This window comes from Coloeus monedula, assembly GCF_965178545.1.
Source record: "Coloeus monedula genome assembly, chromosome: 4".
Classification (NCBI taxonomy): domain Eukaryota; kingdom Metazoa; phylum Chordata; class Aves; order Passeriformes; family Corvidae; genus Coloeus; species Coloeus monedula.
This window is the reverse complement of record NC_138784.1, coordinates 26,517,396-26,533,407: the sequence shown is the minus strand read 5'-3', so window position 1 is coordinate 26,533,407 and position 16,012 is coordinate 26,517,396. Positions and strand designations below refer to the sequence as shown.

The following is a 16,012-nucleotide window of genomic DNA, read 5'->3' as shown; positions in this document are numbered from 1 at the left end:
TAAAATAAGAGTGACGAAAATAAGGCTGCTCATAATAGCTCTCATAAATCTTCCACTTCTCTTTCCCCTTCCCCTGCAGGAAAAAAACAACTTCAAAAGTTGTTGTTTTTTTTCTTTAATCAGTGGGAAAATGAGCAAAGGTGGCTGCTGTGTCTGGGAAGGAACATTAATAGATTTCTTAACACATGGTGTTGGCTGCCCTCAAAAGAAATGCTCTTCCGTGGCAAAGGCAGTACCTGGGCTAAAGTGTTCCTGAATGAGGGAGGACAAACCAAACCCAGAAGGAGGCTGAGGACTGTTGTGGAAATGGAGCAAGAGATGAACTTTGTATCTTTGCACTTGGGAGATGGTTACCAGGCCAGCTACCCCTGCTGCAACAGAGACTGCGGTAATGCTTGTGTCACCCTCTGCTTGTGTCAACACTGAGGAAGATGTAGGACATGTGGCTGGGAGAGCCTGGAAACGCCATTCTTGGTGTCCCTTCCACTAGTTTGGACTGTCACTTGGGTCAAAAGCTGCTTTATGTGTGGACAGCAAGCAGCCTTTGCAAGTGGTGTGTGTGCAAGATGGTGTGACCTTGGACTGTAAAATACACGGCCTGGGGATGCCTGTCGGCATTTTCTTCATTTTCCTGGAACTAGTAATGGGTATGCTTTGAAATAAAGGGTGTGGATCTGTGTGTGCGCTGGGTGAGAGTGCCTTCAGCTTGCCAGTGGGCGGTGCAGCTCAGCCTTTGGCAATGGAGGTGCCGCCATCGGCCCCTGGCCCCAGGGATGGCCATCACCACGGTTGTCCTTCCCCAGGGCAGCCTGTAACCCCGAACCGTGCCCGAACCCGCGAACGTTCCGCGGAGCGGGAGCACCCGGGACGGAGTAGGCCGCGGCCGCCCCGGTGCCTACATCTCCCGGCAGTCCCCGGGCGGCGCCCGGCACCGCCCGCCGCGCACACCCCCTTCGGCTCACTGGCTGAGGCAGCGCTCCAATCCGAAGGCGCCGCCGGGCCCGGCCAGCCAATGGGAAGGCTGTTGCTAACACGCCGCAGTTATTTTTAGCACGGCCGGCGCTCGCGCACCTTGCGGGTTTCTCGTCTTCGCCGCGGCGGGGCCTGGCCCAGCTCTGTTGGAGGCGGAGGCACACAGGCGTGCTGAGACGAAATAGTCCGGGGGGCGGGGAGCTCGTGCCGGGGCGGGGTCTCCGTCCCCGTCTCGGGGTCGCGGGGATGGCCGTGCTGTTCCTGCCCTCCCCGCAGTGACACCAGCGCGCCCGGTTTGGCCTTGCCCCGTTGTTTCCCGGGGAGATGCGCTCGTAGTCCCCCGGGCTCCCCACCCTCATCGGGGACCCGGGGTCCCGAGGCGTTTGCAACGATGGAGGGAGCCGGGATTTCTCGTGGGCATGTCGCCCCGAGCTGCTCCGCTCTAGCAGGGCGGGGGGCTCCACCACGGGGGTTTTTCCAGACATGACTGGGGCATGCAGGGAATTGACCCTTCGGGAGTCCCGGGGCCGGCCTTGCCACCGAGCTGGGGCTTGACAGTACTCGTGGTGCGCGGAGGCGGGGACCACGCCGGCCGGTCTCGGCCCTGCCCGCTCCGTTCGATTCCCCCCCACCTCCCGTCGCCTCAGGCTACGCCGCTTGGGGAAATCCTCAGGTCAATCCCCTCTAACGCCGCGACCCCCTCCTTTCCCTTGCGCTCGGATGCGGGATACTCCCGGTGCCGGGGGGGCAGCAGAGAGGGCTCCGCCGGCCCGACCCCCCCGCCCCATCCCGGGGCGCTGCGGACGGCGACGGGAGGGGGAAGTAGTCCCGGCCCGCCCCCCGCGGCCGCATCACGCGGGGCGGGAGCGGATCCGTGCGCCGAGAGGTTGCTAAGGGTGAAAGTTTGCCGTGAGTTGGCTCACTCGGGGCCAGGGCGCGGGCGGCTCTGGGGATACGGCAGCGGCATCCACACCACAGCACCAGGCCCGCCCCGCGCCGCCGGGGACAAGGGAGGGAGGGGACGGACGAGACGGGGCAGAGCAGAGACCCGCCGGCAGCGCCCACGGCCCCCGCGACAGCCGCCAGCAGCCGCCGGCCCTGGAGCCGAGGACGAAGTAAGTGGGGCCGGGGGTGCTTCCCTCCCCCACACCCCTTCTCGGGCCGGGGCCTCCCCAGCGCGCGTCCTCTCTGTGCGCTCGGTCTGAGGGGGCTCATCGTTCCCCTCCCCGCCAGGAGCAGCGATTTGCCCGTCCGTGGAGCCACTGTGCGGCTGTGGCCTCGGGGGGGATTAATGGGGCTTCAGGGGAGAAGAATGGGGGTGAAAGTCATTGGATCGGGGACGCTTTGCAGTGCCCCAGTTCACCATTTCATTCCCTTCAGCCCAGTTTGAGGGGCGGGGGGGTCTGGAGCGGGATGCGGTTCAGCCCCAGCCCTAGCAGCCCAAAAAAAGGCAGGCTGGGTCCGAGGGCGGCGGCGGGCACCCTGGGCTCCCGGGGAAGGGGGATGTCGCCAGGGTGTTCCCCTTCGTGCACGATGAGCTCCGTGGGGGAGAAGCCCGGCGACAACAAAGGCGCTGTCGGGGCTGGGCTGGGCTGCCCCCCTCCCCCCCCCCCATCTCCCCCGGACACCCCGATCTGCGGTGCCCCGCTGGGCGTGCGGGGCCAGGAGCTCGCCCTTGTTGACATGTCCGCATCCATCCGACCGCTCTGTTGGGAACCTTGTTTGCGACCTCGCGTGCCCCACTGGGGCAAAGGGGACAAGCAGCGAGGGGCGGGGGAGATAGACAGAAGGATACTGGACTTGCGGCCTCCCGGGCTCCGTCCCGCAGCCGTGGCGGGGCAGCAGCTGCCGGGTGGGACGCGCCCGCCCATCCCTGCCGAGACGGAGGGAGGAGAAGGGTAGAACGGGGCGGCTGCCCGGCGGTCCCGGGCCGCGGGGCGTGTTCCCGGCCGTGGGCAGCGCCGGGAAGGGCGGGCGGGCCCTAGCGCGCATGTGCCCTGGAAAATTTTGTGCCCTGCCCCGCTGGGGGACGCGCCGGGCCGGGCGCGGGGCGCGCCGGGAGCTGCAGTCCGGGGAGAAGTAGGTCGCGGGGCAGGGAGGGGGGGTGAGGACTACAGCTCCCGGCGTGCCGGGGCTGGCCGGGCACCGGGGATGGCCGCACTACCGGGGATGGAGGGGGTGACAGGGTTCGTCCCCGCGGGGCCGTTCGTCTGGCGGGGGGAAGCCTCTCCGCCGGCGTTTAGGGGGGTGCTGGGAAGGGCGCTCTCGTTCCAGACGGGTGTGTCCGGCTGTGGGACCGCGGGCTGTCTGTTCAAGTCCCGAGGCGGTGGCCAGCCCGTTCCGGGGGCCAGGCCTCCTTCGGGATCTCAAAGGGGGATACTGGCAAGGTCACCCACCGTGTTGGTGTAGCCAGGAGGAGAGGGAATCGTTCCTGTGTTGCTTCTTCTCTGTTGCAAGTGATGGTCTGGCCTCTCCCCTTCAGCATACCGATAAACGGGGAGTCTGAGGGGGCTCCTTTGTTCCCTGCCAGCACCTCGAGGCTGTACAGTAAGCCTTTACTTTGAAAATGCTGGTCTTTATGGAAGCCTGCTCAGAATACCTCTTACAATTGATATTCGGTAGTTTCTTCTCTCAGAGCCATGCTGCTTCAGCTGGTTTTTGGTGGGGTATGGGTTTTAAAATTTTTTTTTAATTACTTTATCACTTTCTAGTGCAGTAGAAAGAAATTGAGAGGCGCCTACTGGAGCATATCTTGCCATATCAACAACCTGAGGAGCCAGTGACTTTATTTTGTGCCTCCTGCAGGTATCAGTTGTATGCCACTACCTTGGCAGCTTTGGTGTTATTAGGCTAATTAACTTACCTTTTTCATAAACAAGGTACAGAATATTCTCTTTTTAGGAAAACAAGAGAAAAGAATAAAGGAGATGATGATGTATAATTGTACATTCTCATTGATTTCTGCAAAAAGTTGATGAGGATCTGGACTCCTCAATGTATATTGAGACATTTGTGTTGCAGATAGAGTGTTAACAAATTTTGGCCACTCTTTCTTTCCCAGTCTTTTATATCTGATTTCTTACTAGATTTTTGATCTGGATTAGAATTTATCACAAGATTAAAAGACTTACAAACTGTCTGTTCTCTTTGTGCTTAACTTGCTGGGATCCCAAGGTGTCCTCTCTTTCGAATGTCTCAAAGCCAAAGTAGTTAGAGAGCTCCGTGTAATCCTCCCTTGAGGTAGTATAGTCCATACAAACTCTTGTTAGGGTTTAGGTATGCTCTTTAGGGGTTTGCTTCATGCTTCATTTCTGTGGAAAAGGCTCTGTCTCTGCGCCAAGACTTTTGCTTTCTGAAAATGGCTTCTCCTTACTGTTCGTAGAAAAAACTGTGGTTCCTCATTTCTTTGGTGTTCATCTGTTCTTACTTGGACTTGGTCAGGTTGCAGTGACCTACCAAAGTTTGTTACATTACAGTAATTCCTTGAAGTAGGTTTTTAAGACAAGACTTCTTTTTCATTCCCTTGTTCCTGCGTGATTTTATGTTGCTGAATCAAACCCAAAGGGGGTTCCTTTTAGAACTGGCCTCCCTGTTGGCAGATTTGGGATGTGGGATCTGTTTCTTGTTACCATTGTCCTAAAGCTAAGCCTCTGTGAACTCGGAGTAGTACAGAAAAAGCATAGAATCTGCATCCCTTTTTTGTAGTAAAGCTTCAAAATACTTGAGGGCTTCTTCAAAATTTATTCAGTCCTTCCTGTCCACTAAACTAGACCAAGCAAACAAGTCTGGTCAGTTTTTTAATTCCTCCTGACTTAGGCCAGCATGGATACCTGGTTGTGCTGCTGGGATTTTTCAGGAGAATGCTGACAGTGTATGTTTGTACTCCATCCCCACCCCCAAATAATTGTCACACATCATAAACATTGGCTTAAGTGCTGTGCAAGAACATCCCTAAAGCCCATTTTAGGAAGAGGGTTGAACACAGTGTATCTCTTTGAGCAAGGTGAGAGCAGCTGAAGACACAGTGGCCTCTGACTAAGCTGCCAATTAAAAACTGGATATTCTTCTTTCCTCTGGAGAGGCGTGGAGGCTACTGGAAGTGTGCTTCCTCTTAAAATATCTGTGGGATTCATCTTCTTTGGATGAGTGACAGAGTGTAGTGCTGACATACCTGGTTTGGTTTGGGTTTTTTTTGTACCCAGACAAACATTGTTTGCAAATCTGTGTGTAATGGAAGAGTTGAGTGTTGTGGTTTTGCATTGTGCTTTTGTGGGTTCTCTCCATTTTGGAGACTTCCTTACAAGGCAGAGAGAGAGAGGAGGGGAGGATTACTTCAATCTTTGGCAAGCAATTTCAGTTTTTATTAAGTAGGTACCTGATCCTGGCAGAGCTCATCTTCCCTCTGTGCAGGGATAAGCGATGTGAACTGTATTGGACAGGCTGTTGGCACGTGCATATTTTGTGATCCTATGCGCGTTTCCTGTCCCATTCTTCTTCCCCCCCCCCCCGAATTAAACTGAGATTTTATGCTTGTAGCTAGGCAGAGTCTCAACTGGGTACACTTAATAAGATACACGCCGGCCAGTCAAGGGGATAGGAAACATGGGCTGGCAGCTGGTGCCTCGGCCCCCTCCCTCGCTCCTTCTCGTCCCTTCTGCGCTTGTGCCAGCAGGACGTGGCACCCGGCACAACCACCCAGCCTCCCGGAGGAGAGGCTGGCCCTGCCGTCCTGAGCACGAGCAGATCTCTCCGCACAAAGCTGCTGAGCGAGTCACGAGGTTGTTCAGGTGCTGCACTTGTGCTCTGGAGAGGCTGGTGCAGGTGAGCCGTGCTGGAAGCAGCTGGGTGCCAGGGCAGGAGAGTCGTGTTAGATGTGCTGACAGAGCTCTGCCAGAGCAGACAGTGGCCTGCCTGGTTACAGCAGCAGTGCTTGGCAGCGAGGTGAGTGTGATGTACGTACTTGTGTGCAGGTAGTGGCTACACCCTTATTTCTTCTGAAAGAGGGAGCAGGGAGACTCCTCCCTACTGGCATCCCTCTGTTTTGAAGACCAGTAGATTTGTGGTGACTCTCCTAGAGAGCATTATTTCTTGTTAGTATTTGTGCAAACTGCTCATTCTGCTTTGTTCATGAAAAGGCACAGTTGTTTATCTCAACAGGTGGAGAGTTGTTGTCTTCTCTAGTCTTCATCCATCCTTTTCTCTCTTTCCCTAGGTCTCTTTGGAGTCAAAACTTGTCTATGTTTCTGTCATTTTGTTACTTTTAATACACTGCCCTGACTTGCTTGCTGCGAAGAGAGTATGCATCTGGAGATCAAAGTTGCTCTTAACTTCATCATCTCATACCTGTACAACAAGCTTCCTCGGAGGCGGGCAGACCTGTTTGGTGAGGAGCTAGAGCGCCTGCTGAAGAAGAAATATGAGGGTCACTGGTACCCAGAGAAACCTCTGAAGGGATCTGGCTATCGCTGTGTTCATATAGGGGAGACGGTGGATCCGGTGGTGGAGCTGGCAGCCAAGCGGAGCGGGCTGGCTGTGGAGGATGTACGTGCCAATGTGCCAGAAGAGCTGAGTGTCTGGATTGATCCTTTTGAGGTTTCCTACCAGATCGGTGAGAAGGGCTCTGTTAAGGTTCTCTACCTAGATGACAGTGACGGCTGCAGTGCCACAGAGCTGGACAAAGAAATCAAGAGCAGCTTCAACCCTGATGCCCAGGTATTTGTCCCTATCGGCAGCCATGACAACTCGCTGTCCAACTCTCCGTCCCCCTCCTTTGGCCAGTCACCCAGCCCCACCTTCATCCCTCGCTCTGCACAGCCCATCACTTTCACCACTGCCACCTTTGCTGCCACCAAGTTCGGCTCAACCAAGATGAAGAAGGGTGGAGGAGCCGGAGGAGGGGGCGGTGGAGCAGGGGCTGTGCAGCAGCCGAGAATGGTCAGGTCTCCCACCACCAACCTGCTGAAGCACAAGGGCCTCTCCCTGTCTATGCACTCTCTGAACTTCGTCGGGAGCGCTGGGAGCCAAGCCCCGCAGTCACAGCTCTCCCCCAATGCCAAGGAGTTCGTTTACAGTGGCGGCTCACCGGGAGCCAGCAGTCTCTTCTTCGATGGTGTTGCCAGTGAGAGCCAGGCCAGCAGCATCCCGCCAGCATCGCAGTTCAATGCCAGCACAGGTGGTACCTTTGATATGGCTCAGGTCTTCAGTGGCAGCACCAATAGCCTCTTTTTGGAGAAGTCTCCCTTCGTGGAAGGACTCAGCTACAACCTGAATGCCATGCAGTATCCTAGCCAGTCGTTCCAGCCCGTCGTCCTGGCCAACTGAAAACAAAGGAAGGAGAGTATTTTGGGGCAGGGAGGGAGGGGGGGAAACAAGAACAAAACAAACAAACAAGAGGGAGAGAAAAGAAAAATAGAAATATACAGAAAATATTAAAACCTTACAAATATAGGTTCTTGGGAAAAGAGAGAGCTCAGTGTTGTTGCGCTGTGCTGGTAACGCTCCTGAAGCACTGAATTGTTTTTTAACTCAGTACCTGTGCTTTTTTCCTACTCACTTTTTTTACTCCTTAAAATGAGTCTTGGGCTTTTTTTTGGTTTGTGTTCCCATTTCTCCCACCCCAGCCCAAGACTGGTGCAACTGTAGGTCACAATGCTCCTGATTCCCTGCACCACCCCCTGCCCCACGCTGGACACAGGGCCCTTCCACCTGGGTGTAGGGATGTCATCTTCATACCACTGTGCTGGAGGAGGGACTAGAAGAGGATGAGTCAGTGTTGTTGGAGACAAACACACTCTTGTTGCGTGCTAGCCAGAATGGGTGGGTGAGCCTGCTTTTTCTGTTACAGCTCTGCATGTAGACAAAGAGCATCTCCTGTGCCCATGGGTGCAGACCATTGTGCTGTTGTGGCTCCAGCCCAAGCTGGCATCAGCTGTTCTGTCTGTGTACTGAAAAGCACTAACTCTTCTCCTTGACCATCTTCCAGCACGTCACAGGGCAGAGTATTACTGTGAAATGGCTTCTTCCTGCTCCCTTCTTCATCTGCACTTCCAGCTCTGGCTACAAGGGGACAGTACTTTGAGCTTAGTGGCTCTGGTTATTGAACCTTTCTGTACCTGAGCAAGAGGGCCTTTTTGTGCTCTCAGGGCTGCCCAGTCAGTCTGGGTGGCAGCCCCTGTGGTGTAGAAACACCACCTGCCTGTCCCTGTGGCTTGGGGGAGGTGGCACTGAACCAGCTGGACTCGGCTTGGATCCTGCCCCCACTCCCCAGATGTTCTCCCCAGCAGCAGGGGCCAGCATCCACTTGAGGTGGCCCCTGAGGTCAGAGTTCTCATTATGTGCTGTGAATTCATCTTCTTGTCTCAGAGAAGAAATTCCTTCCTTTTTAGTTAGTGAGGCAGCACAACTTTTCAGGAAGATAGGGTGATGTTGTTGAAGCTGCTGTCTTGAGTGGTAGCATAAGGGTTTGTGCTTTCAGCTGGGTATGCACCTGACTAAATCCCTTGCTTTGCCTTTCTGGAGAAGCTTGAGGAGGGGGCTGATCCAGTGCGAAAAGGAAGCACCTGTCATAAATTCCTCATTCCATCCAGATCACATCAGCATGGACAGTGACAAGCTTAGGGCAGAGTAGAGCTGGGTGCTCCAAAGGCAAGTGGTCATCTCAGCCTGTGAATGTATGGTGCCCCTTCACAGCAGGGCTGGGATCTGGGACTCCTCAGCTTTCCCCAGGATGATGTGCTGCAGTCAGGCAGTAGTGGCTTTTCAGCTTGATTGCTTCTGTGTTGAGGACTCCAGAACCCACCTTCCAAGAAAGCCAAAGGAGGGCAGTTTCATGCCCAGGAAGGGTGGAGGCTTTTTAGGTGGAAAGGGAGGTCTCCTTGGAGGCTGCTGTGTGAGCATGAAAGTGTGCAAAGAGGAGAGACATGGAGATGATGAAACTCCAGTCTTTGAAGTTCTCAGTTTAAATGAAAAATAAGCTTTTTTGCTGCTTCCTGAACTTGAGGTTTGCTTTTCTTTTAATGTCGCTTCTTGGAGCGCAGTCTGAAATCTGCTCCTCCTGTGCTCGTGGAACCAATGTGCTCTTTCAAGAAATCTCAGTTTCAGGTGAGATGAGCTTGACCATGTGCTTTTCCTGCTCCCTTCCCTGAGATGGAGGCACTCCAGCCCTTTTGTAGTTGTGTTGCCAGTGAGCATTTGCAGAAGGTAACGGGCTGTCGGAGGGAGACTGCCTCTGCCCAGAGCTCTCCAAGGAGTTTCCAGCGCACCCCTCCTCTCGATGGGTGATGGGGAACGCGGTCCTGACCTTGTGCCTAGCATGGGTTCCCAAGCAGGCTGCTTGCTATCGAGCTATGACCAACACAGCAGGTGGGTGAGGAGAACAGAGCCCAGCTAGTTTCCCCAGAGCTGGTGCCCACAGCCTCAACCCTGCAGGTTTCCAGACTAGGACAACTTGATGAGGAATGGCCCAGCTGTTGTGTTTCCCTTTTTTCTTTCCTTTGAACCTGCCACTTAACGGATGCTACCACTGCCATGGAGTCCTTCTCCCCAGCAGGGTGCTGCTGGGTGCTACCCCACATGCTACACTGGACTCTGAGGGCTGCTCAGCCCATGATAGCAGGACCTGGTCCAGTTGCCCCCCACTATCCCCACATCTGACAAAGCCACCTGTGAGCTGCTGCCATGAGACAGCATGCTCTCCTCCAGCACAGGGAGGGAGGGAGGGAAGAAGTGGGGATGTCCCCCATCCACCTGCTTAAGTGTGTGAAGCTTTGATGCTGCTTTGCCCTGCCACACGTATTCTACCTGCTTTAAAAATAGTGGTGTGAGTGGAAGGAGGAAAAGAAGAGGGACCAACCTCTTTGCATCTTAAAAGGAAAAAAGTGTGCTTCAGAAATGTTCCTCCAGCATCAGGCAGCAATGGAAACTAATGGCCTTTTCAGGTCTTTTCTAGTCTTGGATGTAGGCGTTCAGCTTCAATTTTATTTTTTAAAAACCTGCACTAATTTACCTGGTTTCTTAGGAAGAGAAGAGAGAAGATTTTTTTTTTTAACTTTTATTTTTTATGGGTTTATGTTCTTTTTGTTGATGTTCGTTTGTATTGAATAATTTGCTACATTTGTAAAATGTAAGAGGTATATATAATATATGTATATTTCTAACGTAAAAAAATGTAATTTTTTTCTTTTCAAGATTTTTTCTTAAAAAGAGGAGAGAAAAAAATATTTTTTCAGGAAAAAACTTTAAAAAAAAAAAGAAGTGGTGAAGATTCCTTTCTCCCCACTCAGCCTCCCTGTCCTCCCGCCCCTCTCCAAGGAGTGAATCTACAGTTGCCTTGTGGGAGAGGAGTGAAAGAGGACAGAAGTCTGTATGTCTCCGAGTGGAGGGTTTCTGTGTGTGCTCTGCTTGGGGTTTTTTTTTTTTGGAGAAGGGGACTACTGAAAGGGGGGAACCAGGGGGTTGCTGTCTTTTTCTTTTTTTTTCCTTCTTTTTTTTTTTCTTTAGCGAAGGAGGAATACAATCAGAGTTTTGTATTCAGAATGTTGTGCAATATTTTGGAACGGGATATTGGTGTGTCTAGAGATTTAGTTAAAAACAAACAAAAAACCCCACAAAAAGGTTGATCAAATCTGTACAGTTTCTATTGTTCCAGATTTTTTTAAGTTTGTATTAAAAGCATGATATAATAATCATTTGTTGTGTGGTGTGTGCCCAGTGCAGAGAGAACACCTCGGATGTGCCTGGTTTTGGGTAAGGAGGGATGCAGCCACCTTCGGATGAACTGGTGCTCAGTGTCAGCCTTGCAGGCAGGGTCCTGGTTTCACAGCATTAGGAATAGCTCAGTGATGCCCAGGATTGTGCAACAGGGCCAGGACAGCTGTCTCAGTGACCTCTTCTGCTGCCAAAAATAGCAGTACATAGGAAAAATTGGCGATATGCCTGGCTATCCCTGGTCCTGCCATGATTCAGCTCCCTGGAGAGGGGGGAGAGCTGGCTCTCCTCCCTGGGGAAGAGGAGGGAGCGGGATGCCTTTGGTGCATGGTGCTTTGGGGGCCTTCAGTCAAGCAGCAGAATTCCTAAAATACCCAAATTCTGTGGCAGCTCGCTAGGACCATCACCGATGAGGCCGGGTTAGAAGCCCTCTGGTGTCACTTCATGGGGTAGATGAAGCTCCCCTATGCAGTGCTTCCTGCAGAGAGGTGCTGGTTTTGGGTTGGTTTCTTTCTCCTCTGCACAAACCAGTTTGTGTTTATCCTGAGGTGGCTGGGGTGCTTGCTAAGCTAAGGGAGCATCGAGGTACATGTGTAGGCTCTGTCCTCCCTGCTGTGAATGTTCATCCAAGGTGACTTCCTATAATGGGGTGGGCTTGAGGCTGGATATGAGAACATGCAGCAATGATAGTGGTTTGATTTTGTTTTTCTTTCTAACCTCTCACTGCTCAATTGCAATCAGAATTTCTGTTTAAGAGAGCAGCTCCTTTTTAAGAAAAGGAGATAAGATGGCTGAGGAAGGTGCTGAAGTGCCTGTCATGCCCCACAGGTGCTGATGTCTGTGTGACCCAGATTCCCCAGCCTCACCACGCTCCTCCTGCTCCAAAGGGTGCCTCACAGTTCCCCATGCTGCTTCCTTAAAAAGCTGTTGAAGGGAGCTGCTCTGAATGTCCTTGAGGAAACCAAACAAGGAACTGGAGCTGACTCCCACTAGCATCCTTACCCATGCCCTCTCAGCCCCTCTAGCCTGAATTTCTTCCTGCAAGAGCTCGCTGTGTCCTTGGTTTTGTGAGCCCCAGGAGCTGGGCTGCTGCTCATGCCTGCTGTGCGCCGCGTGACTGTCACACTCCACTAGGCAACAAAACTATTTTTTCCCCTTTGTGTCTCAAACCCCTTGTAATCATTTATCTAAAGCATGCACAAACGCTTGCCCTTAGACATGTTTTTGGAAATGGAAGATCGAGGGTGACTATATGCCTTCCTGATCCTTGCCCTGCATTTGCTTAGCTGTGACACAGGGAGGTATGGAGCCTTTCCCTTTTTGGGCACAGGTACGGCCTGGAGTTGGTTTACAGCTGATAGCTGCACAGCCTGGGCAGGGATTAGGGAAGAGGTTTAGTATAGCCTTGTTCCTCAAGGGAACATTTGTCACTGTGCTGTCTCAGGGAGCAAGAAGAGTGCAGGGAGCTGAACCCCACATAGTGCAGTGTGCAGGGAGAGGCTCTGCCTTCCATCAGCCTTCAGAGGGGAGCTGCAGGAGCCCTGTATTGGGCCACTGTGGGGTAGTGCCTGGGTGTGGGAGCGTTTGCCAGATGTTTGGACAGTGACCGAGTCGGCCCCGGAGTAGTGTGCTCCAGCAAGGCATGGCAACAAGATGGGACTTGTCTCCTGAAACCTCCAAAGCTATGGGCGTGGGGTGTTGTTTAGACACTCGTCATAGGGGACTCCGTTATTAAGAAGGAAACTTGCAACTTGAGTCATGGAGAAGGCGGGCTCCCGCCTGAAAGGAGACAGCTCGGGTAGAAAATGCCACACTTCAGCCTTGGGCTTTCAGTCTGTGACAGCAGCAGCAGTTTCTGACTCGAATCGGGCTGTTTGGGGAGTAGGAAGGGGCTTGTGCCCAGAGGAAAGCCTTATGCAAGCATGAAAAGGTCCAGCGAAATAGCCTGAGTTTAGCTCAGCAGGAGAGGATCTCCTGCTACCCCAGAGCCTCCTGGAGATTTGGGATTACTGGGATTGAATAACACATGGCATGGGCGCTGCCAACAGCGGGTGCCTCCCCGTGTCCCAGCACTTGCCGACATGCCAGGACTGAGAGGTGGAAAAACACTGCTAGTGGGGGGGGGCCAGGACCCGCTGAGTCCTTGGCATCCATGAGGCATTTTCCTGCCAATGCCACCTGCTCCATGCTCACATGGCTGCAGCCACAGCACTGCCCATGGCCCCAGCGCGTGTGAGGGGCAAGGTTGATGCCACAGTTGCAAAGGGACAGACAAGTCTTTCCCCTCCACATGTGTCCTCCACTGGAGCACAGGCACCAGCCCAGTAGCAGGCTGTGGCCAAGGTTAGCCACCTCCAAAACCTTGTGCTTTTTCCTTTGGTTTTTGTGGCTGGGCTCCAATTCAAACACAGCCAGGAACATGTTCACCCCAGCCTTGCAGAGCTGTTCTTCCAGTGTCCCTCCACTGCTGCCTGTGTTGTCACCTCCAGAAACTTGATCTTTTTATAAAGCTGCTGAAGAATGAACCTTCCACCCTACATCCCTAAGACACTCCAGTGAAGGGTAAGCCCCACCTGGCACACATGGTGCTTTTGAGTTGTACTGGTCAGTGAAGGGCACATTTTGTGTGTGGCCATTGCCAGTGGCAAAAGTGATTCCAGCATGGTACATGCGTGTGTCAGGAAGGAATGTATTCTTTTTTCTTCCCTTAGAAGCCCCCAAAGGCACAGGAGTGAGGTAGGAAAAGAGGGTCAGGGTTAAATTTTGCCTCTTTGCCTTGAGGAGGGATGGGAAATGGTACAGGTGAAACTGTGGAGGGAACTTGCTCCCTCTTCACCGAATGCTGAGAAGGCAAGAGTAGTCCCTATGTTATTCTGCAGTTGCTGAGACCTAGCTGGGGGAGGGGGGGGGGATTTGTGCTTATTTTTGTTGGCCTCGCACTGCTGGCACAGTTTGACTGCTGAAGGAAGCAGATCCTCAGGAGGGAGTGTGTCCCTCCCACTTGGCAGGGTGTTTCCACCAAGGACAAAGTTTTTCTTCAAGTGAATCAGCCAGAAACTGCTTGCAGAAGGTGCAACTGGGGCTTTCATCAGAAAAAAATGAACCTGAAATGACCCACACAAGGTGATGCATAGGGAGGGCAATGGGCGATGTTGCTGCAGCAGGAAATGCTTCTTTCACGGGCCTCAGTTGCAGAGCTCAGCGAATTCACGCAAGGGCCAAGTCCAGCTTCCCTCAGCAACAGGCGTTCCTGTATTTCCTGATCTTCCTGCGGTTGGGTTCAGTGTCAACACGTGCTGCTGCAGGCTCCCTCACAGGCATGAGCGGCGTCACAGCAGGCCCTGGGCGCCTTTCCAAAATCTACCGAGGTCATCCTCTGTCACTGCCTGTGCCCAGCATTGCTGTCCGGTGCCGAGCTGCAGCCGGGAGGAGGCTCCGGACGTCCCTCACAATACCCAAAGTGGCAGCACTCACACAATGCACTGGGCAAGTGAGGGGCACACAGAAAAACCAAGGGGAACCAAAGAGACCTAATCTGCCAGGAGAGGACTGAGGTTGGCATCCTTGTGGGGACAGACTGGCAGCACAGTGGAGAACACGGGGAAAAGAGCAGCAGTGGTGTCTGGAAGACCACAAACATGAACCAAGGAAGGACTGAGGAGGAGAGGGATGGGGGGCAGCACCCCAGGGATATCTGAGGTGTTTACACACGGGTGCTGACGTCATGGGGAGGCAAGGGAGGCAGGAACTCTCCTCTTCCCATCCCTACCTGGTGAAATGGTGCATGTTCCCAGTGACCCAACATGGGTGGCAGCTGCATAGGCCTCCTCCCTTGTGAGCATAGCCCAGCAGAGCCTGCTTATCCCCACCTGTCTCCCTGCTTTTTGAACTCTCATACATGATCCTCCTCTAACTCTCTCTCTGGGCTGGTCCTGGCATGGTGTTTCCCCTCTGGGGACACGGCCAGATCTCACAGGGGTCTCTGAGTCACAGTGCTGTTATTGCCTCCAGCACAGACGTGGAGACGCCGAGGTTTGGGGAGAGGCCATAGCTTCATCGCACTCACAGGGAGTATGAGCACTGGGCCGGCAACCATCGGTCTCTTCTGCTGCCTCACGCTGATCCTGCCAGCACCGGGAGCTGCTCTGAATGGGAAAGGAGGTGATGCAAAGGGACAGGATGGAGACATGCTGAGGAAGGGCAGTTTATCCCTCACAGCCATGCCACTGCCAGCCACCGCTGAGGAAGGGAAAGGGCTTGACAAACCCAGACAAAATAGGATCTAACAAAACAGGACCAGAAAGAGCACAGGTGGGCTGTGATGCTCCAAGGCAGAGCCGAAGGTGATCTGCACTGCTGAGGAGAGCAGTGCAAGCTGTCACTGTTGGACAAGGCATTGGATGCTATAACCCACAGCCTAAGTGCTAACACATCAGCACAGGGAACCCCAAACTGCTGATTTTTAGAAACATAAACAAAGAAAATTTCTTATGTTCTGGATTATAAATCACACAACAGATCAAGTGTATAAAACCATGCGAGACATCACTTGGTTCTTCAAATGAGAGACTTGACCATTGAGAATAACCAGTCAAAGCCAGCTAAGAAAGATTATTTTATTTTGACAAGGCTTTATTTTTAATCTTGGAATTATTGTCTTCTCCAAAGGTACAGTACTCTTTGAAAAATCCTGTTTTCCTTCATGGAGATACTTGCTATGGAAATTTTTTGACCAGTCACTGAACTTAAGTAGGAACCTTCCCAAAGTCAATGGTTACAGATGTGAGAGTGGGGGCTACAAGAGCTCTATCGCCAGCAGAGAATAATACAGCCTGTAACCAGCAGGTACTCCATCAGTCATATAAGGCCAGTATTTATTGCAGAAAGCCACTGACCACATTTTTTTGTGAACACACAGACAACACCACAGCTGTAAAGATTTTGCTACTTTATATTTTTAAAGAAACAACTCCAGGCTTCCCAGTGTGCACTTTAAAATGCTATGAAAGGACCCGAGTCCATCCAAACTTTACTCCAGTTTTTTATGTTGTGGGGTGCCTTAGACTGAACTGTTGACTCCTCTGAGTGCAGAGAGTAACTGCTAAGACCTGTGGGTTTTCCAGCAGCACCTGATTGATCCCTGTGATGGAGCTTTCCTGGAAAGTGGAATGAACTGGTTGAACAAGGTCATTTGAGGGCCACAATGCAATCTTCAAAGCATAACTAGGAAGTGGAGGTCTGTGTTAGTAACTGTGTGCTGACCCTTGCCTTGCCTGGCCAGTAGAACTTCATAGTCCAGAACCGGCTGGAGCTGGATATCATCATTTAACATACC

At 52.9% G+C, this 16,012-nt stretch overlaps 1 protein-coding gene across 1 annotated transcript; it reads left to right on the top strand.

The window, feature by feature from the left end:
* The first annotated feature begins 1,910 nt into the window (after positions 1-1,910).
* On the top strand, positions 1,911-10,655 carry TOB2 (transducer of ERBB2, 2). The gene is made up of 2 exons (XM_082279930.1): positions 1,911-2,087; positions 6,185-10,655. Exon 2 carries the CDS (start codon positions 6,271-6,273, stop codon positions 7,291-7,293), a length of 1,023 nt encoding a protein of 340 aa, XP_082136056.1. The 5' UTR covers positions 1,911-2,087; positions 6,185-6,270; the 3' UTR covers positions 7,294-10,655.
* Positions 10,656-16,012: the final 5,357 nt, after the last annotated feature.